At 48.9% G+C, this 27,931-nt stretch overlaps 1 protein-coding gene across 1 annotated transcript; it reads left to right on the top strand.

Annotated features, from left to right (window-relative positions):
• On the top strand, positions 1-26,911 carry LOC110172548 (WD repeat-containing protein 62-like). Its single transcript, XM_055166743.1, is given in 34 exon segments — positions 1-446; positions 717-802; positions 2,286-2,348; positions 2,470-2,527; positions 6,950-7,117; positions 13,015-13,152; positions 13,860-14,045; positions 14,416-14,561; positions 14,952-15,138; positions 15,221-15,343; positions 15,430-15,566; positions 15,836-15,927; positions 16,215-16,340; positions 16,427-16,497; positions 16,886-17,007; positions 17,076-17,151; positions 19,201-19,312; positions 19,444-19,507; positions 19,621-19,722; positions 19,843-19,943; positions 20,352-20,404; positions 21,021-21,299; positions 21,474-21,544; positions 21,820-21,914; positions 23,287-23,398; positions 23,912-23,975; positions 24,089-24,283; positions 24,286-24,589; positions 24,652-24,747; positions 25,276-25,796; positions 25,869-25,948; positions 26,031-26,086; positions 26,313-26,633; positions 26,820-26,911. Coding segments are annotated over 34 exon segments (4,593 nt in total). The 5' UTR covers positions 1-350.
• Positions 26,912-27,931: the final 1,020 nt, after the last annotated feature.

The raw sequence follows: 27,931 nt of genomic DNA, 5'->3' as shown, positions 1-27,931 counted from the left end.
ACCAGACTGGACCAAACAGAACCAGACTGGACCAAACAGAACCAAACAGGACCAAACAGAACCAAACAGGACCAAACAGAACCAGACTGGACCAAACAGAACCAAACAGGACCAAAGGGGGATAAACAGGGTCAGAAGGCGACAGTGAAGCGCTGAAACAGTTTGACATGATTCAGACCCGAGTCCAGTGGAGAAATGTGAAGAATGTTCTGTGCACAATGACCGGGCAGTGCCGGGTCGTCCGGGTCAGAGGACTTGAGCTGTTTCTCTGTTTCTCTATAAACGTGTCAGAGTTTGTTGTGTTTGACCCGGAGCCAAAACCAAAACGAGTCTGAACAGAGTTTGTGATGATGAAGATGATGAAGATGATGAAGATGATAAAGATGATAAAGATGATAAAGATGATGAAGATGATGAAGATGATGAAGATGATGAAGATGATGAAGGTGTGATCCATAAACCGTCCGTCTGTGTTGTGATCTGGACCAGGACCAGGACCAGGTTCAGGTTCTTGGACAGAGATGAGTCTGGATCATCAACACAAAACCAGAGCCAAAGAACTGACCTGAAATCAGCCCAACGTTTTACACCAGACCTGGACTCTGGTCTATAACAAAACACAATAACTCTGGTCTCTGGTCTCTGGTCTCTGGTCTCTGGTCTGGTCTGGTCTCTGGTCTAAACTCGGTCTCGGTCTTGGTCTTGGTCTTGTGCAGGTGGGTCTGGAGCAGGTGTTTGGTTTGACGTCGAGCTGCAGTGGTTTGTCGTCGTCGTCGTCGGGGTTTGTGGCCTACGCCGCCGGGTGAGTCTCGATACGATACTCCACTCACGATACGATACTCCACTCACGATACACTACTACGATACACACACGATACGATCACTACGATACACTACGATACGATACTCCACTCACGATACGATACTCCACTCACGATACGATACTCCACACACGATACGATACTCCACTCACGATACGATACTCCACTCACGATACGATACTCCACTCACGATACGATACTCCACACACGATACGATACTCCACTCACGATACGATACTCCACACACGATACGATACTCCACTCACGATACGATACTCCACACTCACGATACGATACTCCACACACGATACGATACTCCACTCACGATACGATACTCCACACACGATACGATACTCCACTCACGATACGATACTCCACTCACGATACGATACTCCACATATCGCTCTCGGCTCTTGACACACGGCTCACGCGGCTCCCAGGATTTATTCAAACACAAAACGATCAAATCGACTTTTAAATAAAACAGAAAATCAACACAAAATCACAGACATTAGATTTTTATTTTTGAACACACACCTGCTGTGTGCAACTGTACTGTGTGTTGTGTTTTTGTTGTGTGTTGTGTGTTGTGTTTTTGTTGTGTTTTTGTTGTGTGTTTGGTGTTTTTGTTGTGTGTTTGTTGTGTGTGTGTTGTTTATGTTGTGTTTTTGTTGTGTGTTGTGTTTTTGTTGTGTGTTTGTTGTGTTTTTGTTGTGTGTTGTGTGTTTGTTGTGTGTTGTTTTTGTTGTGTTGTGTGTTTGTTGTGTTTGTTGTGTGTGTGTTGTTTTTGTTGTGTGTTTGTTTGTTGTGTGTTTGTTGTTTTTGTTGTGTGTTGTTTTTGTTGTGTGTTGTGTGTTTGTTGTTTGTGTGTGTTGTGTTTGTTGTGTGTGTTTTGTTGTGTGTTGTGTTTTTGTTGTGTTTGTTGTGTGTGTGTTGTTTTTGTTGTGTGTTTGTTGTTTATGTTGTGTTGTTTTTGTTGTGTTTGTTGTTTTTGTTGTGTCTTGTGTTTTTGTTGTGTGTTGTGTGTTGTGTTTTTGTTGTGTGTGTGTTGTGTGTGTGTTGTGTGTGTGTTGTTTTTGTTATTGTTGTACATTAGTTTAAATATTTCTTCTTGATGTCAGTGTCCGAGTCTGTTTCCTACATTTTTTTGTGTGTTGTGTGTTTTTCGTGTGTTTTTGTGTGTTTTTCGTGTGTTTTTGTGTGTTGTGTTGTTTTTGTGTGTTTTCGTGTGTTGTTTGTTGTGGTGTTTTTGTGTGTTTTCGTGTGTTGTTTATTGTGTGTTTTTATGTGTTGTTTGTTGTGTGTTTGTTGTGTTGTTTTGTGTGTTTTTCGTGTGTTGTCGTGTGTTTTTCGTGTGTTTGTTGTGTTGTTTTCGTGTGTTGTGTGTTTTTCGTGTGTTTTTGTGTGTTTTTCATGTGTTGTTTGTTGTGTTGTTTGTCTGTGACCTCTGACCTCTGACCTCAGGTGTGTGGTGGTGCTGTTGGATCCGATCACAAACAAACAGAGCCACATCCTGAACTCCTCCAGGTACGTCCCACCTGATGATGTCACTGTGTGCCGGCTCCTGATTGGTCGGTTTGTGTGTGTGTGTGTCTGATGATGTCACTGGGTGCCGGCTCCTGATTGGTCGGTTTGTGTGTTTCCACAGGAAGTCGTTCAGTGCTCTGTCCTTCTCCCATGATGCAAAGCTGCTGGTCACCGGAGAGGTCAGCCGGGGGGGCCGGGGCCGGGGGCCGGGGCCGGGGGGCCGGGGGGCCGGGGGCCGGGGCCGGGGGGGCCGGGGGCCGGGGGCGGGGCGGGGGCCGGGGCCGGGGGGGGGGCGGGGGCGGGGGGGGGCCGGGGGGCCGGGGGGCCGGGGCTTTGTCTTGGCTCCCTGGTCTAGTACCTGGACTGTGGTTCTGTTCCCTGTGTGTGTGTGTTGTGTGTTTATAGTGTGTGTGTGTGTTGTGTGTTTATAGTGTGTGTGTGTGTTGTGTGTTTATAGTGTGTGTTTATAGTGTGTGTTGTGTGTTTATAGTGTGTGTGTTGTGTGTGTTGTGTGTTTATAGTGTGTGTTGTGTGTGTTGTGTGTTTATAGTGTGTGTGTGTTGTGTGTGTTTATGTGTGTGTGTGTGTGTGTGTGTTTACTGTGTGTGTTGTGTGTTTATAGTGTGTGTTTATAGTGTGTGTTGTGTGTTTATAGTGTGTGTGTGTTGTGTGTGTTGTGTGTTTATAGTGTGTGTGTGTGTGTGTTTGTGTGTTTTGTGTGTGTTGTGTGTGTGTGTTGTGTGTGTTAGTGTGTGTTGTTGTGTGTGTTGTGTGTTTATGTGTGTATAGTGTGTGTTGTGTGTTTATAGTGTGTGTGTGTTGTGTGTTTATAGTGTGTGTTTTGTGTGTGTGTTATGTGTGTTTATGTGTGTTTGTGTGTTTGTGTGTGTTGTGTGTTTATAGTGTGTGTTGTGTGTTTTAGTGTGTTGTGTGTGTTGTGTGTGTGTGTGTGTGTTGTGTGTTTATAGTGTGTGTGTGTGTGTGTGTGTTTATAGTGTGTGTGTGTGTGTGTGTGTGTGTGTGTGTGTGTGTTTAGTGTGTGTGTGTGTGTTGTGTGTTTATAGTGTGTGTGTGTGTGTGTGTGTGTGTGTTTATAGTGTGTGTTTGTGTGTGTGTGTTGTGTGTGTTATAGTGTGTGTTGTGTGTTATAGTGTGTGTGTTGTGTGTTATAGTGTGTGTGTGTTGTGTGTGTGTTTATGTGTGTGTGTGTTTATAGTGTGTGTGTGTGTGTGTGTTTATAGTGTGTGTTGTGTGTTTATAGTGTGTGTGTGTAGTGTGTGTGTGTGTGTGTTGTGTGTTTATAGTGTGTGTTGTGTGTTTACTGTGTGTGTTGTGTGTTTATAGTGTGTGTGTGTGTGTGTGTGTGTTTATAGTGTGTGTTGTGTGTGTTGTGTGTGTTGTGTGTTATAGTGTGTGTTGTGTGTTATAGTGTGTGTGTTGTGTGTTATAGTGTGTGTGTTGTGTGTTATAGTGTGTGTTGTGTGTTATAGTGTGTGTGTTGTGTGTTATAGTGTGTGTGTGTGTGTTATAGTGTGTGTGTGTGTGTTTATAGTGTGTGTGTTTATGTGTGTGTTGTTGTGTGTATGTGTGTGTGTGTGTTGTGTGTTTATAGTGTGTGTGTGTGTGTGTGTGTGTTGTGTGTTTATAGTGTGTGTGTGTGTTGTGTGTTTATAGTGTGTGTTGTGTGTTTAGTGTGTGTGTGTGTGTGTTGTGTGTTTATAGTGTGTGTGTGTGTGTGTGTGTGTTTGTGTGTTTATAGTGTGTGTGTGTGTGTGTTTATAGTGTGTGTGTGTGTGTTGTGTGTTTATAGTGTTGTGTGTGTGTGTGTGTGTGTTGTATGTGTGTGTGTGTTGTGTGTTTATAGTGTGTGTTGTGTGTGTATGTGTGTGTGTGTGTGTGTGTGTGTGTGTTGTGTGTGTTATAGTGTGTGTGTGTGTGTGTTATAGTGTGTTGTGTGTTGTGTGTTATAGTGTGTGTGTTGTGTGTTATAGTGTGTGTTGTGTGTTATATGTGTGTGTGTGTGTGTGTTGTGTGTTATAGTGTGTGTGTGTGTGTTGTGTGTTATAGTGTGTGTGTGTTGTGTGTTATAGTGTGTGTTGTGTGTTATAGTGTGTGTGTGTGTTATAGTGTGTGTGTTGTGTGTTATAGTGTGTGTGTGTGTTGTGTGTTATAGTGTGTGTGTGTGTGTGTGTGTTGTGTGTTATAGTGTGTGTGTTGTGTGTGTTGTGTGTTACTGTGTGTGTGTGTGTTTATAGTGTGTGTTGTGTGTTTATAGTGTGTGGTGTGTGTGTGTGTGTGTGTTTGTGTGTTTATAGTGTGTGTGTGTGTGTGTTGTGTGTTTATAGTGTGTGTGTGTGTGTGTGTGTTTATAGTGTGTGTGTGTGTGTGTGTTGTGTGTGTGTGTGTTGTGTGTTTAGTGTGTGTGTGTGTTGTGTGTTTACTGTGTGTGTTGTGTGTTATGTAGTGTGTGTGTGTGTGTGTGTGTGTTGTGTTTAGTGTGTGTGTGTTGTGTGTTTATAGTGTGTGTGTGTGTGTGTTGTGTGTTGTGTATTGTGTGTGTTTATAGTGTGTGTGTGTGTGTGTGTGTGTGTGTGTGTTTGTACTGTGTGTGTTGTGTGTGTTGTGTGTGTGTGTGTGTTGTGTGTTATAGTGTGTGTGTGTGTGTGTTGTGTGTTTATGTGTGTGTTTATAGTGTGTGTGTGTGTTGTGTGTTATAGTGTGTGTGTGTGTGTGTGTGTGTGTTTATAGTGTGTGTGTGTGTGTGTGTGTGTTGTGTGTGTTAGTGTGTGTTGTTGTGTGTTTATGTGTGTGTTGTGTGTTTATAGTGTGTGTGTGTTGTGTTTATGTGTGTGTGTGTGTGTGTGTGTGTTTTATGTGTGTGTGTGTGTGTGTGTTTATAGTGTGTGTGTGTGTTGTGTGTTTATGTGTGTGTGTGTGTGTGTGTTGTGTGTTTATAGTGTGTGTGTGTGTGTGTGTGTGTGTGTGTGTGTGTGTTTGTGTGTGTGTGTGTGTGTGTGTTGTGTGTTTATGTGTGTGTGTGTGTGTGTGTGTGTGTGTTATAGTGTGTGTTATGTGTGTGTGTGTGTGTGTTTTGTGTGTGTTGTGTGTTTACTGTGTGTGTTGTGTGTTTACTGTGTGTGTGTGTGTGTTATATGTGTGTGTTGTGTGTGTGTGTGTGTGTGTGTGTGTGTGTGTGTGTGTGTTGTGTGTTTATAGTGTGTGTTTATAGTGTGTGTGTGTGTGTTTATGTGTGTGTGTTTGTGTGTGTGTGTGTGTGTGTGTGTGTTGTGTGTTTATAGTGTGTGTGTGTTGTGTGTTTACTGTGTGTGTTGTGTGTTTATAGTGTGTGTTTATAGTGTGTGTTGTGTGTTTACTGTGTGTGTTGTGTGTTTATAGTGTGTGTGTGTGTGTTGTGTGTTTATAGTGTGTGTGTGTGTGTGTGTTGTGTGTTTATAGTGTGTGTTTATAGTGTGTGTTGTGTGTTTACTGTGTGTGTTGTGTGTTTATAGTGTGTGTGTGTGTGTGTGTTTTGTGTGTTGTGTGTGTGTTTATGTGTGTGTGTGTGTTGTTGTGTGTGTTTTAGTGTGTGTGTGTGTGTGTGTGTGTGTTATAGTGTGTGTGTGTGTGTGTTACTGTGTGTGTTGTGTGTTTATATGTGTGTGTGTGTGTGTTGTGTGTTTATGTGTGTGTGTGTGTGTGTTTATAGTGTGTGTTGTGTGTTTTAGTGTGTTGTGTGTGTGTTGTGTGTTTATAGTGTGTGTGTGTGTGTGTGTGTGTGTGTTTATAGTGTGTGTGTGTGTGTGTGTGTGTGTGTGTGTTAGTGTGTGTGTGTGTGTGTGTGTGTGTGTGTGTGTGTGTGTGTTTATAGTGTGTGTGTGTGTGTGTGTGTGTGTGTGTGTTGTGTGTTTATAGTGTGTGTGTGTGTGTGTGTGTGTGTGTTTATAGTGTGTGTTTATGTGTGTTATGTGTGTGTTTACTGTGTGTGTGTGTGTTGTGTTAGTGTGTGTTTATAGTGTGTGTGTGTGTGTGTGTGTGTGTGTTTGTGTGTGTGTTGTGTGTTGTGTGTGTGTGTGTGTGTTGTGTGTGTTTATAGTGTGTGTGTGTGTGTTGTGTGTTTACTGTGTGTGTTGTGTGTTTATAGTGTGTGTGTGTGTGTTGTGTGTTTATAGTGTGTGTGTGTGTGTGTGTGTGTGTGTGTTGTGTGTTACTGTGTGTGTGTGTGTGTGTGTGTGTTGTGTGTGTTGTGTGTTTATAGTGTGTGTGTGTGTGTGTTGTGTGTTTACTGTGTGTGTTGTGTGTTTATAGTGTGTGTTGTGTGTTTATAGTGTGTGTGTGTGTGTTGTGTGTTTATAGTGTGTGTGTGTGTGTGTTGTGTTTATATAGTTGTGTGTGTGTGTGTGTGTGTGTGTGTGTGTGTTGTGTGTGTGTGTGTTGTTATTATGTGTGTGTGTGTGTTGTGTGTTTATAGTGTGTGTGTGTGTGTGTGTTGTGTGTTTACTGTGTGTGTTGTGTGTTTATAGTGTGTGTGTGTGTTGTGTGTTTATAGTGTGTGTGTGTGTGTGTGTGTGTTGTGTGTTTACTGTGTGTGTTGTGTGTTTCAGAGCGGTCACCTGCCGTGTGTTCGTGTGTTTGACCTGAAGGGGGCGATGAAGTCTGAGGTTCAGATTCATAAACATGGAGTTTCCTGCGTCTCGTTCAGTCGATCGGACGAGTTCATCGTCTCTGTGGGATTTCAACACGACATGAGCGTCAACGTGTGGGACTGGAAGGTACTGCAAATACTACAAATACTACAAATACTACTACTACTACTACTACAACACGACATGAGCGTCAACGTGTAGGACTGGAAGGTACTGCAAATACTACAAATACTACAAATACTACTACTACTACTACTACAACACGACATGAGCGTCAACGTGTGGGACTGGAAGGTACTACAAATACTACAAATACTACAAATACTACTACTACTACTACAACACGACATGAGCGTCAACGTGTGGGACTGGAAGGTACTGCAAATACTACAAATACTACAAATACTACTACTACTACTACAACACGACATGAGCGTCAACGTGTGGGACTGGAAGGTACTGCAAATACTACAAATACTACAAATACTACAAATACTACTACTACTACAACACGACATGAGCGTCAACGTGTGGGACTGGAAGGTACTGCAAATACTACAAATACTACAAATACTACAATACTACTACTACTACTACAACACGACATGAGCGTCAACGTGTGGGACTGGAAGGTACTGCAAATACTACAAATACTACTACTACTACAACACGACATGAGCGTCAACGTGTGGGACTGGAAGGTACTGCAAATACTACAAATACTACTACTACTACTACAACACGACATGAGTGTCAACGTGTGGGACTGGAAGGTACTGCAAATACTACAAATACTACAAATACTACAATACTACTAATACTACTACTACTACAACACGACATGAGCGTCAACGTGTGGGACTGGAAGGTACTGCAAATACTACAAATACTACAAATACTACTACTACTACAACACGACATGAGTGTCAACGTGTGGGACTGGAAGGTACTGCAAATACTACAAATACTACTAATACTACTAATACTACTACTACTACAACACGACATGAGCGTCAACGTGTGGGACTGGAAGGTACTGCAAATACTACAAATACTACTACTACTACTACTACAACACGACATGAGCGTCAACGTGTGGGACTGGAAGGTACTACAAATACTACAAATACTACTACTACTACAACACGACATGAGCGTCAACGTGTGGGACTGGAAGGTACTGCAAATACTACAAATACTACAAATACTACTACTACTACAACACGACATGAGCGTCAACGTGTGGGACTGGAAGGTACTGCAAATACTACAAATACTACAAATACTACTACAAATACTACTACTACTACTACAACACGACATGAACGTCAACGTGTGGGACTGGAAGGTACTTTAAATACTACAAATACTACAAATACTACAAATACTACTACTACTACAACACGACATGAGCGTCAACGTGTGGGACTGGAAGGTACTACAAATACAAATACTACAAATACTACAAAATAACTACTACTACTACAACACGACATGAGTGTCAACGTGTGGGACTGGAAGGTACTGCAAATACTACAAATACTACAAATACTACTACTACTACTACAACACGACATGAGCGTCAACGTGTGGGACTGGAAGGTACTGCAAATACTACAAATACTACAAATACTACTACTACTACTACAACACGACATGAGCGTCAACGTGTGGGACTGGAAGGTACTGCAAATACTACAAATACTACTACTACTACAACACGACATGAGCGTCAACGTGTGGGACTGGAAGGTACTGCAAATACTACAAATACTACAAATACTACAAATACTACAAATACTACTACAAATACTACTACTACTACAACACGACATGAACGTCAACGTGTGGGACTGGAAGGTACTGCAAATACTACAAATACTACAAATACTACTACTACTACAACACGACATGAGCGTCAACGTGTGGGACTGGAAGGTACTGCAAATACTACAAATACTACAAATACTACTACTACTACTACTACAACACGACATGAGCGTCAACGTGTGGGACTGGAAGGTACTGCAAATACTACAAATACTACAAATACTACAAATACTACTACTACTACAACACGACATGAGCGTCAACGTGTGGGACTGGAAGGTACTGCAAATACTACAAATACTACAAATACTACTACTACTACAACACGACATGAGCGTCAACGTGTGGGACTGGAAGGTACTGCAAATACTACAAATACTACAAATACTACTACTACTACTACAACACGACATGAGCGTCAACGTGTGGGACTGGAAGGTACTGCAAATACTACAAATACTACTACTACTACTACTACAACACGACATGAGCGTCAACGTGTGGGACTGGAAGGTACTGCAAATACTACAAATACTACAAATACTACTACAACACGACATGAGCGTCAACGTGTGGGACTGGAAGGTACTGCAAATACTACACAAATACTACTACTACTACAACACGACATGAGTGTCAACGTGTGGGACTGGAAGGTACTGCAAATACTACACTAATACTACTACTACTACTACTACTACTACTACTACTACTACTACTACTACTACTACAACACGACATGAGCGTCAATGTGTGGGACTGGAAGGTACTGCAAATACTACAAATACTACTACTACTACAACACGACATGAGCGTCAACGTGTGGGACTGGAAGGTACTTCAAATACTACAAATACTACAAATACTACTACTACTACTACAACACGACATGAGCGTCAACGTGTGGGACTGGAAGGTACTGCAAATACTACAAATACTACAAATACTACTACTACTACTACAACACGACATGAGCGTCAACGTGTGGGACTGGAAGGTACTGCAAATACTACAAATACTACAAATCCTACTACTACAACACAACATGAGTGTCAACGTGTGGGACTGGAAGGTACTGCAAATACTACAAATACTACAAATACTACTACTACTACTACTACTACAACACGACATGAGCGTCAACGTGTGGGACTGGAAGGTACTTCAAATACTACAAATACTACAAATACTACTACTACAACACGACATGAGTGTCAACGTGTGGGACTGGAAGGTACTACAAATACTACAAATACTACTACTACTACTACTGCAACTCGACATGAGTGTCAACGTGTGGGACTGGAAGGTACTGCAAATACTACAAATACTACTACTACTACTACTACTACTACTACTACTACTACTACTACTACTACTACAAATATACTACAATACTACTACACTATACTACTACTACTACACACGACATGAGCGTCAACGTGTGGGACTGGAAGGTACTTCAAATACTACAAATACTACAAATACTACTACTACTACTACAACACGACATGAGCGTCAACGTGTGGGACTGGAAGGTACTGCAAATATACAAATACTACAAATACTACTACTACTACTACAACACGACATGAGCGTCAACGTGTGGGACTGGAAGGTACTGCAAATACTACAAATACTACAAATCCTACTACTATACAACACAACATGAGTGTCAACGTGTGGGACTGGAAGGTACTGCAAATACTACAAATACTACAAATACTACTACTACTACTACTACTACAAACACGACATGAGCGTCAACGTGTGGGACTGGAAGGTACTGCAAATACTACAAATACTACAAATATTACTACTACTACAACACGACATGAGTGTCAACGTGTGGGACTGGAAGGTACTGCAAATACTACAAATACTACTACTACAACACGACATGAGTGTCAACGTGTGGGACTGGAAGGTACTACAAATACTACAAATACTACTACTACTACTGCAACTCGACATGAGTGTCAACGTGTGGGACTGGAAGGTACTGCAAATACTACAAATACTACTACTACTACTACAACACGACATGAGTGTCAACGTGTGTTTGTGTGTTTATTGTGCGTTTGTGTGTGTTTATTGTGCGTTTGTGTGTTTATTGTGCGTTTGTGTGTTTATTGTGCATTTGTGTGTGTTTGTGTGTTTATTGTGCGTTTATTGTGCGTTTGTGTGTTTATTGTGTTTATTGTGCGTTTGTGTGTTTATTGTGCGTTTGTGTGTTTATTGTGCGTTTGTGTGTTTATTGTGTGTTGTGCGTTTGTGTGTGTTTGTGTTGTGCGTTTGTGTGTTTATTGTGCGTTTATTGTGCGTTTGTGTGTGTTTGTGTGTGTTTGTGTGTTTATTGTGCGTTTGTGTGTGTTGTGTGTTTGTGTGTTTATTGTGCGTTTGTGTGTGTTGTGCGTTTGTGTGTGTTTGTGTGTTGTGCGTTTGTGTGTGTTTGTGTGTTTATTGTGTGTTGTGTGTTTATTGTGTGTTTGTGTTGTGTTTGTGTGTGTTTGTGTGTTTATTGTGTGTTGTGTGTTTGTGTGTTGTGTGTTTATTGTGCGTTTGTGTGTGTTTGTGTTGTGTGTGTGTGTTTGTGTGTGTTTGTGTGTTTATTGTGCGTTTGTGTGTTTATCGTGCGTTTGTTTGTGTTTGTGTGTTGTGTGTGTGTGTGTGTTTGTGTGTTTCAGAGGGGTGTGGTCATTGTGCGTGTTTGTGTGTTTATTGTGCGTTTGTGTGTGTTTGTGTGTTTATTGTGCGTTTGTGTGTTTATTGTGTGTTTGTGTGTTGTGTGTTTGTGTTTATTGTGCGTTTGTGTGTTTATTGTGCGTGTTTATTGTGCTGTGTTTGTGTGTGTTTGTGTGTGTGTGTGTGTTTATTGTGCGTTTGTGTGTTGTGCGTTTGTGTGTTTGTGTGTTTGTGTGTTTATTGTGTGTTTATTGTGCGTTTGTTGTGTGTGTGTTTGTGTGTGTGTTGTGTGTGTGTGTTGTGTGTTTATTGTGCGTGTGTTGTGTGTGTGTGTGTTTTGTGTGTTATGTGTGTTGTGTTTGTGTGTGTGTTGTGTGTTTGTGTGTGTTTGTGTGTTTATTGTGCGTTTGTGTGTGTTTGTGCTGTTTGTGTGTTTTATTGTGTGTGTTTGTGTGTTTATGTGTGTGTGTTGTGTGTGTTGTGTGTTTTGTGTGTTGTGCGTTTGTGTGTGTTTATTGTGTGTGTGTTGTGCGTTTGTGTGTGTTTGTGTTGTGTGTTTGTGTGTTTATTGTGCGTTTTGTGTGTGTTTGTGTGTTTATGTGTGTGTGTTGTGCGTTTGTGTGTGTTTTGTGTGTGTTTATTTGTTGTGTGTGTGTGTGTGTGTTTGTGTGTTGTGTGTGTGTTGTGTTGTGTGTGTTTGTGTGTTTATTGTGCGTTGTGTGTGTTTATGTGTGTTTTGTGTGTTTTGTGTGTGTGTGTTGTGTGTTTGTGTGTTTATTGTGCTTGTGTGTTGTGTGTGTGTTTGTGTGTTGTGTTGTGCGTTGTGTGTTTATTGTGTGTTGTGTTTGTGTGTTGTGTGTGTGTGTGTTTGTGTGTTTGTGTGTTGTGTGTGTTTATTGTGCTGTTGTGTGTTTATTGTGCTGTTTGTGTGTGTGTGTGTTTATTGTGCTGTGTTTGTGCGTGTGTGTGTTGTGCGTTTTGTGTGTGTGTTTATTGTGTGTTTGTTTGTGTGTTTGTGTGTTGTGCGTTTGTGTGTTTGTGTTTATTGTGCGTTTGTGTGTGTTTGTGTGTTGTGCGTTTATGTGTGTTTGTGTGTTTATTGTGCGTTTGTGTGTGTTTGTGTGTGTTTATTGTGTGTTTGTGTGTTGTGCGTTTGTGTGTGTTTATTGTGTTTATTGTGCGTTTGTGTGTGTTGTGCGTGTTGTGCGTTTGTGTGTGTTGTGCGTTTGTGTGTGTTTATTGTGCGTTTGTGTGTGTGTTTATTGTGTGTTTGTGTGTTTATTGTGCGTTTGTGTGTGTTTGTGTGTTGTGCGTTTAAGTGTGTTTGTGTTTATTGTGTTTATTGTGCGTTTGTGTGTGTTTGTTTGTGTGTGTTGTGTGTTTGTGTGTTTATTGTGCGTTTGTGTGTGTTTATTGTGTGTTTATTGTGCGTTTGTGTGTGTTTATTGTGTGTTTATTGTGCGTTTGTGTGTGTTTATTGTGCGTTTGTGTGTGTTTGTGTGTTTCAGAGGGGTGTGGTCATCGCGTCGAACAAAGTTTCCAGTCGAGTCTCGAGCGTCTCGTTTTCTGAGGACGACAGTTTCTTCGTCACCGCGGGAACCAGACACGTCAAGTTCTGGTACCTGCACCAGTCTGCACACAACCGGGTCAGTACCACCAGGTCACCACCGGGTCAGTACCACCAGGTCACCACCGGGTCAATACCACCAGGTCACCACCAGGTCAGTACCACCAGGTCACAACCGGGTCAGTACCACCAGGTCACCACCGGGTCAATACCACCAGGTCACCACCACCAGGTCACCACCGGGTCAGTACCACCAGGTCACAACCGGGTCAGTACCACCGGGTCAGTACCACCAGGTCACCACCGGGTCAGTACCACCGGATCACCACCAGGTCAGTACCACCAGGTCACAACCGGGTCAGTACCACCGGGTCAGTACCACCGGGTCACAACCGGGTCAGTACCACCAGGTCACCACCAGGTCACAACCGGGTCAGTACCACCGGGTCACCACCGGGTCACAACCGGGTCAGTGCCATTACCACCGGGTCTCATGTTTCAATCTGGACTCTCGGGGTCTGGACTCTCGGGGTCTGGGGTCTGGACTCTCGGGGTCTGGAGTCTCGGGGTCTGGACTCTCGGGGTCTGGACTCTCGGGGTCTGGGTCTGGAGTCTCGGGGTCTGGAGTCTCGGGGTCTGGACTCTCGGGGTCTGGACTCTCGGGGTCTGGGGTCTGGAGTCTCGGGGTCTGGACTCTCGGGGTCTGGACTCTCGGGGTCTGGACTCTCGGGGTCTGGACTCTCGGGGTCTGGGGTCTCGTTCTGATTGGTCATCTCTGTGTTGCAGGTGAACAGTACGGTGCCTCTGATTGGTCGCTCGGCGTTGCTAGGCGACCATAAGAACAGCGTGTTTGTGGCGGTGGCGTGTGGGCGGGGCCAAGCTGCGACTCGAACCTTCTGCATCACAAGCTCCGCCCTCCTCTGTGTGTTCAATGCCCAACAGCGAACCCTCGAGACCTGGGTCCACCTCAAGGTACGAGAACCGCTCTAAAGCCCCGCGAAAGCCCCTCTAAAGCCTCTCTAAAGCCTCTCTAAAGCCTCTCTAAAGCCCCTCTAAAGCCTCTCTAAAGCCCCTCTAAAGCCTCTCTAAAGCCCCTCTAAAGCCTCTCTAAAGCCTCTCTAAAGCCTCTCTAAAGCCCCTCTAAAGCCCCGCTAAAGCCCCGCTAAAGCCTCTCTAAAGCCCTCTCTAAAGCCTCTCTAAAGCCTCTCTAAAGCCCCGCTAAAGCCCCGCTAAAGCCTCTCTAAAGCCCCGCTAAAGCCTCTCTAAAGCCTCGCTAAAGCCCCGCTAAAGCCTCCCTCTGTGGTCACGTGGCGTTGGTTTAAGCCCCTCCCTCTGTGGTCAGGCGGAGGCGGCGTTCTCTCTGGCAGTGGACGAGGACGTGGTTTTCTGTGGCTGCTCCGACGGCGTCGTCCGAGTTTTCTCCTCCGACCTGAGTTACATCTGCAGCCTCCAGCGCCCCCACAGACTCGGAGTGGAACTGCAGCACGGGTCAGACTCTCCCCGAACGCTTCCCCCCGACTCCCCCCCTTCTCTCCTGACTCCTCCCCCTCTCACCTGACTCCTCCCCCCTCTCCTGACTCCTCCGCCCTCTCCCCTGACTCCTCCTCCTCTCTCCTGACTCCTCCCCCTCTCTCCTGACTCCTCCCCCTCTCTCCTGACTCCTCCCCCTCTCCTGACTCCTCCCCCTCTCTCCTGACTCCTCCCCCCTCTCCTGACTCCTCCCCTCTCTCCTGACTCCTCCCCTCTCTCCTGACTCCTCCCCCTCTCTCCTGACTCCTCCCCCTCTCTCCTGACTCCTCCCCCTCTTTCCTGACTCCTCCCCTTCTTTCCTGACTCCTCCCCTCTCTCCTGACTCTGAACAATGGCGTTCCTCCTCAGGGCGTCGCCGGGAGCAGGGGGCGGAGTCTTCCCTGACACGGTGGCGTTGAGTTTCGACCCCGGGACACGCCTCCTCTGCGTCATCTACGGTGATCACAGCCTCTACTGCTACGACCTGAAGGACCTGAAGGACCAGAGCAAGATCTACTCTGCCCTGTACCACAGCTCCTGTGTGTGGAGCCTGGAGGTGATCCCTGACCCCTGACCCCTGACCTCCTATGACCCTCTGACCCCTGACCTTCTCTGACTCGGTGCTCTTTTCTCCATAGACCTACCCAGACCTGGAGGACTTGGAGTCGTGTCTTCCTCCGGGTTCGTTCGTGACGTCTTCTTCAGACGGGACGATCCGGGTCTGGAGCACAGAGAGTCCTCAGAGCAACTGCTACAGCCAGGTACGTCCAGAGCCGGTACGTCCAGAACCTGTTAGAATCCTCCTGTAGACCCGCCGGGTCCTGGTTCTAAACCTGGTCTCTGTCAGGACCTGCTGAGGATCCTGTACGTGGGGGAGGCGGAGTCGACCGACGCCGCGGCCGACCCGAAGTCCGGACTCCGGGTTTTGGCCGTGAGTCCCGACGGAGCTCACCTGGCGACGGGCGATCGCCACGGCAACGTCAGGTGAGACACGCCCCCGGACCGGATCTTTAATTTGACTCTTTTATACTTTTATTTTGGCGGGGTGATTTATTTTTGGCGGCAAGTGTTTTATTTTGGCGGCGTGTGTTTTATTTTGGCGGGGTGTGTTTTATTTTGGCGGGGTGTGTTTTATTTTGGCGGGGTGTGTTTTATTTTGGCGGGGTGTGTTTTATTTTGGCGGTGAGTGTTTTATTTTGGCGGGGTGTTTTTTATTTTGGCGGTGAGTGTTTTATTTTGGCGGTGTGTTGCAGTATCTTGGCTCTGGAGTTTGTGGAGGAGCTGCACAGGATTGAAGCCCATAACTCTGAGGTTTTGTGTCTGACCTTCTCCCCAGAATCCTCAGGTAACAGTGAGGAGAACATGTGGTCTGAGATGTTTCCAGAGTGTGGAGAACGTGTGGTCTGAGATGTTTCCAGAGTGTGGAGAACGTGTGGTCTGAGATGTTTCCAGAGTGTGGAGAACGTGTGGTCTGAGATGTTTCCAGAGTGTGGAGAACGTGTGGTCTGAGATGTTTCCAGAGTGTGGAGAACGTGTGGTCTGAGATGTTTCCAGAGTGTGGAGAACGTGTGGTCTGAGATGTTTCCAGAGTGTGGAGAACTTGTGGTCTGAAGCTCTGGTGATGTTCTTCAGGAGTGCGTCTTCTGGCCTCGGCCTCCAGAGACAGACTCATCCACATCTTCAACCGGGACCAGGACTACCACCTGATCCAGTCCCTCTACGACCACTCAGGCTCCATCACCGCCGTGCGCTTCACAGGTCAGACCAGGACCAGGACCAGGACCAGGACCAGGGACAAAACCAGGACTGGAGCAGGATTAAACCAGGTTCCATGTGTGTTCCAGGGGAGAGTCCTGAACTGAAGATGGTGAGCTGTGGAGCAGACAAGAGCATCTACGTCCAGACCGCAGAACAGGTCAGTGTGGGTCAGAGGAGGGTCAGGGGGTCAGAGGAGGAGCAGGGGGTCAGAGGAGGGTCAGGGGGTCAGAGGAGGGTCAGGGGGTCAGAGGAGGGTCAGGGTCAGAGGAGGGTCAGGAGGGTCAGGGGGTCAGAGGAGGGTCAGGGGGTCAGAGGAGGAGCAGGGGGTCAGAGGAGGGTCAGGGGGTCAGAGGAGGAGCAGGGGGTCAGAGGAGGGTCAGGGGGTCAGAGGAGGAGCAGAGGGTCAGAGGAGGAGCAGGGGGTCAGAGGAGGGTCAGGGGGTCAGAGGAGGAGCAGAGGGTCAGAGGAGGGTCAGGGGGTCAGAGGAGGGTCAGGGGGTCAGAGGAGGGTCAGAGGACTCAGTTTCCCATGATGCTTTGCTGCAGACGGGGGCGGGGCTGACCTTCTCTCGGTGTCATCACGTGGTGGAGAAAAGTTCTCTGTACGACATGGAGCTGGACCCGACTCACACACACGCCGCCTTCGCCTGCCAGGACCGCAACATACGGTGAGACCAGGACCTGGACCTGGACCTGGACCGGGACCTGGACCGGGACTAACAGTGTGTTGTTTCAGGGTTTACAGTGTGGACAGTGGGAAACTGACCAAGACTCTGAAAGGATCAACGAGCGACGAAGGAGCTCTACTGAAGGTCAGAGGTCACAACAAACCACCACACTGAACCAGGACTAAACCAGGACTAAACCAGGACTAAACCAGGACTAAACCAGGACTAAACCAGGACTGAACCAGGACTAAACCAGGACTAAACCAGGACTGAACCAGGACTAAACCAGGACTAAACCAGGACTGAACCAGGACTAAACCAGGACTAAACCAGGACTAACCAAGGACTGAACCAGGACTAAACCAGGACTGAACCAGGACTAAACCAGGACCAGAAACCAGGACTAGACCAGGACTGAACCAGGACTGAACCAGGACTGAACCAGGACTAGACCAGGACTAAACCAGGACTGAACGAGGTCTAGACCAGGGGCCTCGTTTATAAATCTTGCTTACGCACACGTCCTTGCGTTGTTGCTCTCTACACCAACTGCAGTATTTATAAAACTCGACTAAGTTGTGGCTCTTTGTTTAACTCGACTCCAACTCTGGTCCTGGAAACTCTACACAAAGTCTGGAGACACGGGGAAAAAGCGACACTCGTGGAGAGAAGCAGAAGTGAACAGAGTTTGAGGAAGAGTTTGATCAGAAAATCCACGTATATAAAAGAATGACCTTCAGATTTGTACATTTAAGTGTTTGGTTCCCGGTGCAGAGTCCCACAGTCCACACCAAGACCAGAGATTCTACAAAACACAACTGACCAACACAGAGGACGAAATAATGACCCGACCTGAGACTAAACTCTTCCCTCGGACGCAGCAGGAGCCAGACTTTGATTTAATGAACTCAACTATAACACTTTTACTTTAGTCTTTACGCACCGAGCGCCAGAGTGACCCGAGTCTGTGACCCGAGTCTGTGACCCGAGTCTGCGACCCGAGTCTGCGACCCGAGTCTGCGACCCGAGTCTGCAGACAACATGAAGCCCACTGCCCGAACCTGACCCCAACCAAAATCTTCCTACATGTTTGTGTAATGTGGAACTGAGCACATGACCCGCACTCACAGACCCGCACTCACAGACCCGCACTCACAGACCCGCACTCACAGACCCGCACTCACAGACCCGCACTCACAGACCCGCACTCACAGACCCGCACTCACAGACCCGCACTCACAGACCCGCACTCACAGACCCGCACTCACAGACCCACACTCACAGACCCACACTCACAGGTTCAGCAGTTTGGATGTTTGGTTTGGACTTTCATTGGCAGAATAACATCTGTATCTGATGTGTTTCGTGTTAAATATGTGTCCTCGTGTCCTCGTGACCATTCAGATCAGCGCGTGCACGTATCTACGTGTATATGTACATATATATATATATATACAGGGCCAGTCCACACACACATCATAGACAGACTTAAAAATATAGAGATAAAACTCTTGAAACAGTGAAAAAACACATGGGCTTTACTGCCTAAATATTATAAAATATGATTAAATGAACAGATGAGTCGTTGTCGTCACGTTTAGTTTTGTATTTATTTATTAAACTTGTTTAAGTGTTTGTCGTGATCACGTGGTGCTGCGTGGAGCCTCCTCCTCCCTCTGTCCCGCGTGTCTGATTGACTCATGTTTAGGGAAATCTCATTCACCAGACACTTTACCTGCTCCTTTTATGGTGAGGTGGGGGTGTGAGGGGGCGTGGTCTGTCCTTTTATGGTGAGGTAGAGGTGTGGGGGGCGTGGTCTGTCCTTTTATTGTGAGGTGGGGTGTGAGGGGGCGTGGTCTGTCCTTTTATGGTGAGGTGGGGTTGTGAGGGGGCGTGGTCTGTCCTTTTATGGTGAGGTGGAGGTGTGAGGGGGCGTGGTCTGTCCTTTTATTGTGAGGTGGAGGTGTGGGGGGGCGTGGTCAGGTTGCAGGTTTGGTTCGTGCGGTGGGTTTAGTAAATCTGGAGTTTGTGGCGCCTGTTGTAGCTACAGACAAACAACTAACAACAACAATTGCACAGTTTTATGAGACCTCTGGACTAAGACTGTGCAGACATGATGCAGATGTGACACAGACTGTGTGTGGGTTTATTATGTTGTTGTTGTTTTGACCCCGTGACCTCTGCTGCCCTCAGGTGACCTTTGACCCCTCAGGCTCGTACGTGGCGTCCAGCGGCTCCGACAAAAACATCTGTATCCACGACTACGAGACCGGAGAGTGTGTGGCCACGCTGTACGGACACTCAGGTCAGTCTGGTCCTGGTCCAGTCCTGGTCCAGTCCTGGTCCAGTCCTGGTCCAGTCCTGGTCCAGTCCTGGTCCAGTCCTGGTCCAGTCCTGGTCCAGTCCTGGTCTAGTCCTGGTTCTGTTTGGTTTCAGAGGTGGTGACTTCGATCCGGTTCAGTCTGGACTGTCGTCACCTGCTCACGGCGTCTGGAGACAGGTACCGCCTACTTCACTCACGCCACGCTCTGATTGGTCCATCTCATGTTTGGTTTCTCTGCTCTCTGATTGGTCCGTTCCTTGGGTCTCTCGTCTCTGATTGGCCGTCTGCAGCTGCATCTTCGTGTGGCGTCTCGACTCCGCCATGACGTCGCTGATGAGGAAGAGGCGGGGCTTGGACAGGAAGCAGGACAAGAACAGGAAGCTGAACATCAGGTGCGTCACAGGTAGAACACGCAGGTGCGTCACAGGTAGAACACACAGCTGAGGGGGGATTAGAGGTTCTAACGAGTTCTATCAGGTTCTATCAGATTCTTACGGGTTCTTGTGTTTCAGGAGGGAGACGTTCATCACGGGTCCGTCCAATCAGATCTGTCTGTTGCCCGAGGGGGAGGAGTCAGAGGTGGTGACCCCTGGACGACCCGACACACACAGCGGTACAAACACCTCCGGGTTCATGTACCTCATGTTCCTCATGTTCCTCATGTTCCTCATCACCAACCTGAAGACGCTTTAGACTCATCCAGGTTTGAGTCATCTAGTGATCTCTCCTGGGTCCTACTCAAACCCTCTGTACGGTTTTGAGTACGAGTCTGTACGAGGCTCCGCCCCCCAGCCTCCCACACCACAACTCTCCATAAAAACACAAAAACACGACAACTTGATAAACAACTGGACAAACAGATTTCACTAGTGCGACGCTCTGAAGGGGGAGGGACTCAGCACAGAGAGTAAATATAAGATTAGACAAAAACTGACAAAGGATTTGTGTGTTTGTTTGTGTGTGTGTTTGTGTGTGTGTGTGTGTTTGTGTGTGTGTGTGTTTGTGTGTGTTTCTGTTTCAGAGTTGCCGTTGTTGCAGACCAATGGGAAACTGCCTCTGTGGTTCAGGAAACTGGTAAGAAAAACAAAACTCTGTTAGTCCCGTCTCACTCCTATCTCACTCCTCTCTCTCTCCACCTCACTCCTCTCTCACTCTCGTCTCACTCCTATCTCCTCTCTCTCTCCGCCTCACTCCCGTCTCACTCCTCTCTCACTCCCATCTCACTCCTCTCTCACTCCTCTCTCTCCACCTCACTCCTCTCTCTCTCCGTCTCACTCCTATCTCACTCCTCTCTCACTCCGCCTCACTCCTCTCTCACTCCCGTCTCACTCCTCTCTCTCTCCGCCTCACTCCTCTCTCACTACCGTCTCACTCCTGTCTCACTCCCGTCTCTCGTCTCACTCCCGTCTCACTCCGGTCTCTCGTCTCACTCCTCTGTCACTCCCGTCTCACGTCTCACTCCTCTCTCACTCCTCTCTCTGTCCGTCTCACTCCTGTCTCACTCCCGTCTCACTCCCGTCTCTCGTCTCACTCACGTCTCACTCCTCTCTGTCCGTCTCACTCCCGTCTCACTCCTGTCTCACTCCCGTCTCTCGTCTCACTCCTGTCTCACTCCCGTCTCTCGTCTCTCTCACGTCTCACTCCCGTCTCTCTCCCGTCTCACTCCTGTTTCTGTGTTTTGTCTCTGCAGCAGGGAGGGGGCGGGGCTTCCTCTGCTCTCGGCCAATCAGACGCCGAGCCTCCACAGGTGAGGAGGAGGTGGGCGGAGCAAGCAAACCCCATCAGGATCTGCCCCAGTTTCTCCCCGAGTCCAACACAGAACCGAGACCAGGACCAGGACTTAGACCAAGATCTGGGACCAGAGGAGGAGTTTTGTCCCCAGAGTCTGGAGAGTCTCCTGGTGGAAGAAGAAGAAGAAGAAGAGGAAGAAGAAGAGGAAGAGGAAGAAGAAGAGGAGGAAGAGGAGGAGGTGAGAGCAGAGTGTGTGAGGTTCTGGTGTGAACGTGGATGTGACTGCAGACGGAGGAGGGCGGGGCTTTGAGAGGGCGGGGCTTTGAGAGGGCGGAGTCTGACGCTGCGTTCACACTCACACTGTTCTATAACAAGTATTACACTTCTCTCTCTCTGTCTCTCACCTGTGCAGGGGGCGGAGCCTCCAGGTGTGATCTGCAGCAGCTTTGGCCTGTTCCCTGATCACAGCAGCGCCTCCAACAGGTCACTGCCTCTAACTACATGTGACTGTTTAGTCCTGGTTCAGTCCTGGTTCAGTCCTGGTTCAGTCCTGGTTTAGTCTTGGTTTAGTCCTGGTTTAGTCCTGGTTTAGTCCTGGTTCAGTTCTGGTTTAGTCCTGGTTTAGTCCTGGTTCAGTCCTGGTTTCTGGTTTAGTCCTGGTTTAGTCCTGGTTTAGTCCTGGTTTAGTCCTGGTTTAGTGTGATTGGCTGGTGGGCGGGGCTTGGTCTAAGTGTTGTGTTCTGATTGGTCTGTTTCAGGGACTTTGATGTTCAGGGTCACGAGGTCGAAGGTCATGAAGACCTGAGTCCAGACTCGACCGGGTCAGACGTCTCCACAGAGAACCAGGAGACAGGTACATCTGACCCCCCAACACCTGACCCCCCAACACTTGACCCCCCAACACCTGACCCCCCAACACTTGACCCCCAACATCTGACCCCCCAACCCCAACCTGACCCCAACACTGACCCCCCAACACCTGACCCCCCAACACCTGACCCCCCAACACTTGACCCCCAACACCTGACCCACCGACCTCTGACCCCCCAACACCTGACCCACCGACCTCTGACCCCCCAACACCTGACCCACCGACCTCTGACCCCCCAACACCTGACCCCCGACTCTGACCCCCCAACATCTGACCCACCGACCTCTGACCCCCCAACATCTGACCCACCGACCTCTGACGACCCAACATCTGACCCCCAACACCTGACCCCCGACCTCTGACCCCCCGACATCTGACCCCCCGACCTCTGACCCCCCACATCTGACCCCCCCTGACCTCTGACCTCTGACCCCCAACATCTGACCCACCGACCTCTGACCCCCCAACATCTGACCCCACCGACCTCTGACTCCCCAACATCTGACCCATCGACCTCTGACCCCCCAACATCTGACCCATCGACCTCTGACCCCCCAACATCTGACCCATCGACCTCTGACCCCCCAACATCTGACCCACCGACCTCTGACCCCCCAACATCTGACCCACCGACCTCTGACCACCGACCTCTGACCCACCGACCTCTGACCCACCGACCTCTGACTCCCCAACATCTGACCCCCCAACACCTGACCCACCGACCTCTGACCCCCCAACACCTGACCCCCCAACATCTGACCCCCCAACACCTGACCCCCGACCTCTGACCCCCAACATCTGACCCCCGACCTCTGACCCCCCAACATCTGACCCACCGACCTCTGACCCCCCAACATCTGACCCCCAACATCTGACCCCCCAACACCTGACCCCCTGACCTCTGACCCTCTGATCATGTGTGTGATCTTGTCTCGTGTCTTCGTGTCCTTCAGACGTGTTTGACCTGGAGGTTTTTGGATGAGTTTAAATTCTAGACTTTGGACTCAGATGTGACGGTCCTGGTCCTGGTCCTGGTCTTGGTCCTTGGACCTGGTCCTGGTCTTGGACCTGGTCCTGGTCTTGGACCTGGTCCTGGTCTTGGTCTTGGTCTTGGACCTGGTCCTGGTCTTGGACCTGGTCCTGGTCTTGGACCTGGTCCTGGTCTTGGACCTGGTCCTGGTCCTGGTCTTGGACCTGGTCCTGGTCCTGGTCTTGGACCTGGTCCTGGCCCTGGTCCTGGTCTTGGACCTGGTCCTGGCCCTGGTCCTGGTCTTAGACCTGGTCCTGGTCGGGTTTAAACTGTGGTGTGTGATTGAATGTGACCTCTGACCTCTGTGACCTCTGACCTTTTCAGAGCGTTTTGACACGGACCCTGTGACCCTGCGACCTCCAGAGCCTCAGCACTTCCTCCAACCACGACTCAGCCTGTCCACGCGCTTCCTGTCCAGATACCAGGACCGGATCCGGTAACCGGACCGAGACTAGACCGAGACTAGACCGGGACCAGACCGGGACCGAGACTAGACCGGGACCAGACCGAGACTAGACCTGGATAAGACCTGGAGCGAGACTAGACCGAGACCGAGACTAGACCGGGACCAGACCGGGACCGAGATTAGACCTGGACTAGACCGAGACCGAGACTATACCTGGACCAGACCTGGACCGAGACTAGACCGAGACTAGACCGAGACCGAGACTAGACCTGGACCAGACCTGGACCGGGACTAGACCTGGACGACACTAGACCGGGACCTGGACCGAGACTAGACCGGGACTAGACCTGGGCCTGGATCGAGACTGGACCGAACCTGGACCAGAACTGGACCGAGACTAGACCGAGACTAGACCTGGACCGGGACTGGACTGAGACTAGACCGGGACCTCGACCGAGACTAGACCGGACGTGGACCAGACCTGGACCAAGACTAGACCGAGACTGGATCCTTTATTTATCTTGTGTTTTCTTTTTGGTTCAGGTCTAAACCTCAGACTTCAGTTTCCTCCAGGATCCTCGAGGAGAGCTCCATCGAGAACGTCAAGGTAACGGGTCTGAACCGGGTCTGAACCGGGTCTGAACCGGGTCTGAACCGGGACTACACCGGGTCTAATTCAGGTCTAATTCAGGTCTAATTCAGGTCTACTGTGTGTTTCAGGTCCAGCCTCAGACAGAGTCGGGTCTTGAGTCGGGTCTGGGTCCGGGTCTTGGTTCCAGGAGGAGTCAGGAGGACCTTGGTTCCAGGAGGAGTCAGGAGGACCTTGGTTCCAGGAGGAGTCAGGAGGACCTTGGTTCCAGGGGGAGTCAGGAGGACCTTGGTTCCAGGAGGAGTCAGGAGGACCTTGGTTCCAGGAGGAGTCAGGAGGACCTTGGTTCCAGGAGGAGTCAGGAGGACCTTGGTTCCAGGGGAGTCAGGAGGACCTTGGTTCCAGGAGGAGTCAGGAGGACCTTGGTTCCAGGAGGAGTCAGGAGGACCTTGGTTCCAGGAGGAGTCAGGAGGACCTTGGTTCCAGGAGGAGTCAGGAGGACCTTGGTTCCAGGAGGAGTCAGGAGGACCTTGGTTCCAGGAGGAGTCAGGAGGACCTTGGTTCCAGGAGGAGTCAGGAGGACCTTGGTTCCAGGAGGAGTCAGGAGGACCTTGGTTCTCAGAGACTCGGTGGTGAGTCGTTTGTTTTTGTAGATCAGTTTTTACGTGTTTGTCAAACTCCTCCCCCTCCTCAGGACGCAGGGCTGTGATTGGCCGCAGGCACAGCTCCCATCATGCCTCAGGATGGCGCAGATATTCCTCTGTCACGGTGCAGTGTCGCCGACGCACAGGTGTGTCACGTGACCCGCGCCGCACTCTGATTGGTCACAGGTGTCACGTTTCTCACCTGCCCGTCTCCATGGAGATGTTGTTGTTTTGCCTGGAATGTTCCGTGGTGGAGTTTGTGGTGTTTGTGTGACGAGGGACGCCTCTCCACAGAGCTGAACTGTAATGTGCTGCGGCTGTGACCGGCTCAGGTTTAATCAACACTCTGGAACATTTTAGACAAAGTGATGACGTTTCCACGGAGACGTCGGGAGGACGACTGCTCTGTTGTCACGGTGACGATCCAGCTCGTTCGGGTCTGGGTCCTGGTTCTGGTCTGGGTCCTGGTCCTGGTCTGGGTCCTGGTCCTGGTCTGGGTCCTGGTTCTGGTCTGGGTCCTGGTCCGGGTCTGGGTCCTGGTTCTGGTCTGGGTCCTGGTCCTGGTCCGGGTCTGGGTTCTGGTTCTGGTTTGGGGATAATTCTGCTTGTTTTTTTTTTTTTGTTTTCTTTTGTTTTTAAATGAGTTCTGAACTTCCTGTGTTTGGTCCAATCAGACGTCCTGAACAGAAGCCTCCCGCCACAGGGGCTTGTGGGAAATGTAGTCCTGCTGAGGAAGAACCAAGACCCGAAACCAGGACTGAACCAGGATCAAAGACCAAGACTGAACCAACAACTGAACCAGGGACTGTGGGGGAAGGAGAACCTCAACCCGGACCAGGACCAGAGACCGGGTCAGGACCAGAGGCTGGACCAGGGTCAGGACCAGAGGCCGGACATGCAGCCAGACCAGCGACTGGATCAGGACCAGAGACCAGACTCTTCTCCAGGTTTGAAGCAGATCTGTGAGGATCTAAACCCAGTCTCAGAGGATCTGGTCTCAGAGGGTCCGGTCTCAGAGGATCTGGTCTCAGAGGATCTGGTCTCAGAGGATCCGGTCTCAGAGGGTCTGGTCTCAGAGGGTCTGGTCTCAGAGGGTCTGGTCTCAGAGGGTCCGGTCTCAGAGGGTCCGGTCTCAGGTCTGGTCTCAGAGGGTCCGGTCTCAGAGGATCTGGTCTCAGAGGGTCCGGTCTCAGAGGTCTGGTCTCAGGTCCGGTCTCAGAGGATCTGGTCTCAGAGGGTCCGGTCTCGGTCTCAGGTCTGGTCTCAGGGTCCGGTCTCAGAGGGTCTGGTCTCAGGTCTGGTCTGGTGTGGAGGAGCTGAGGAACCGTCTGAGTCTGGAAACATCAGGTGAGTTTCACTTTAAACGTCACAAACTTAAACTTGATTTTGAGCTCAGACCTGAAACCTGAACATGGACCTGTGTCCTCAGTGTGGCCCCGCCCCCAGACCCTGTGGCCCCGCCTCCAGAGCTCTGCACTGACCCAGGTACAGATCATCACCAGGACCAGACCAGGACCAGGACCAGATCAGGACTAGACCAGGACTAGACCAGGACTAGACCAGGACTAGACCAGGACTAGACCAGGACTAGACCAGGACTAGACCAGGACTAGACCAGGGGTTGTTTCAGTTTCAGTTTTGTTCCTCGTGTTTTGTTTCATTTTTGTTTGTTTGGCTCCACCCCCTTCACACTTTCACCGTCTCATTTCAGCCGAACAGGAAGAAGCCGATGACGTCACATCCTGCCCCGCCCCCGAGTGTGACAGGCCCCGCCTCCCTCCAGGTGAACAGGAAGTGATGCGAGTGGCTCAGGCCCCGCCCCCTCCAGGTGAACAGGAAGTGACACGAGCGGCTCAGGCCCCGCCCCCTCCAGGTGAACAGGAAGTGATGCGAGCGGCTCAGGTCCCGCCCCCTCCAGGTGAACAGGAAGTGACACGCGCGGCTCAGGCGCTTCGACGAACGACGGAGGAAACACTTCAACTGTACAAACAGGTAACCTCCCTCTCCCCAGACACCTCCTCCTCCTCCCTCTCCCCAGACACCTCCACCTCCTCCCTCTCCCCAGACACCTCCTCCCTCTCCCCAGACACCTCCTCCTCCTCCCTCTCCCCAGACACCTCCTCCTCCTCCCTCTCCCCAGACACCTCCTCCTCCTCCTCCTTGTGTTATTTTATTTCGTTTTCTGCAGATTTTCTGGATTTTCTTGTTTGGGTTCCAGATGTTTCCTGCACATGTTTCATCAAGACCTGGTTTGAAGTAACAAACGTTCTACTGCAGAACATGAACGAGCTCAAACACCTGATCCTGTAACAGGCGCCAACAAATAAACACACAAACACAAACACAAACACACAAACACACACACACAAACACACACAGTGACAGTGACGACAAGTGTTTGAGCTCGTTCATGTTCTGCAGTAGAACAACGTTTGTTACTTCAAACCAGGTCTTGATGGAAACATGTGCAGGAAACATTTGGATTATTTTTCAATGTGGAAATAAAACACCACGATAAAGAAGGTTTAACGTGACAATAAAGCTCCAGCAGTTTTGTCTCTCTGTGCGAGTGAATGAAGCGAGAGGACACGCCCCCCCCCCCCCCCAAACCAAACCCACCACAACACCGACAAGACTCAGATCACCAACAAACCACAACACCGACAAGACTCAGATCACGACAGACAATCACCAACAAACCACACACCGACAAGACTCAGATCACCAACAAACCACAACACCGACAAGACTCAGATCACCAACAAACCACAACACCGACAAGACTCAGATCACCAACAAACCCACAACACCGACAAGACTCAGATCACCAAACAAAACAACAACACCGACAAGACTCAGATCACCAAACAAACCACAACACCGACGAGACTCAGATCACCAAACAAACCACAACACCCGACGAGACTCAGATCACCAACAAACCACAACACCGACAAGACTCAGATCACCAACAAACCACAACACCGACAAGAGACTCAGATCACCAAACAAACCACAACACCGACAAGACTCAGATCACCAACAAACCACAACACCGACAAGACTCAGATCACCAACAAACCACAAACAAACCACAACCGACAAGACTCAGATCACCAACAAACCACAACACCGACAAGACTCAGATCACCAACAAACCACAACACCGACAAGACTCAGATCACCAACAAACCACAACACCGACAAGACTCAGATCACCAACAAACCACAACACCGACAAGACTCAGATCACCAACAAACCACAACACCGACAAGACTCAGATCACCAACAAACCACAACACCGACAAGACTCGGCGCCGCATCCAGCA

Source organism: Boleophthalmus pectinirostris, unplaced genomic scaffold, assembly GCF_026225935.1.
Source record: "Boleophthalmus pectinirostris isolate CB_2022bp ecotype Guang Dong unplaced genomic scaffold, ASM2622593v1 HiC_scaffold_9, whole genome shotgun sequence".
Taxonomy (NCBI): domain Eukaryota; kingdom Metazoa; phylum Chordata; class Actinopteri; order Gobiiformes; family Gobiidae; genus Boleophthalmus; species Boleophthalmus pectinirostris.
This window is presented reverse-complemented; position numbering and strand designations above follow the sequence as displayed.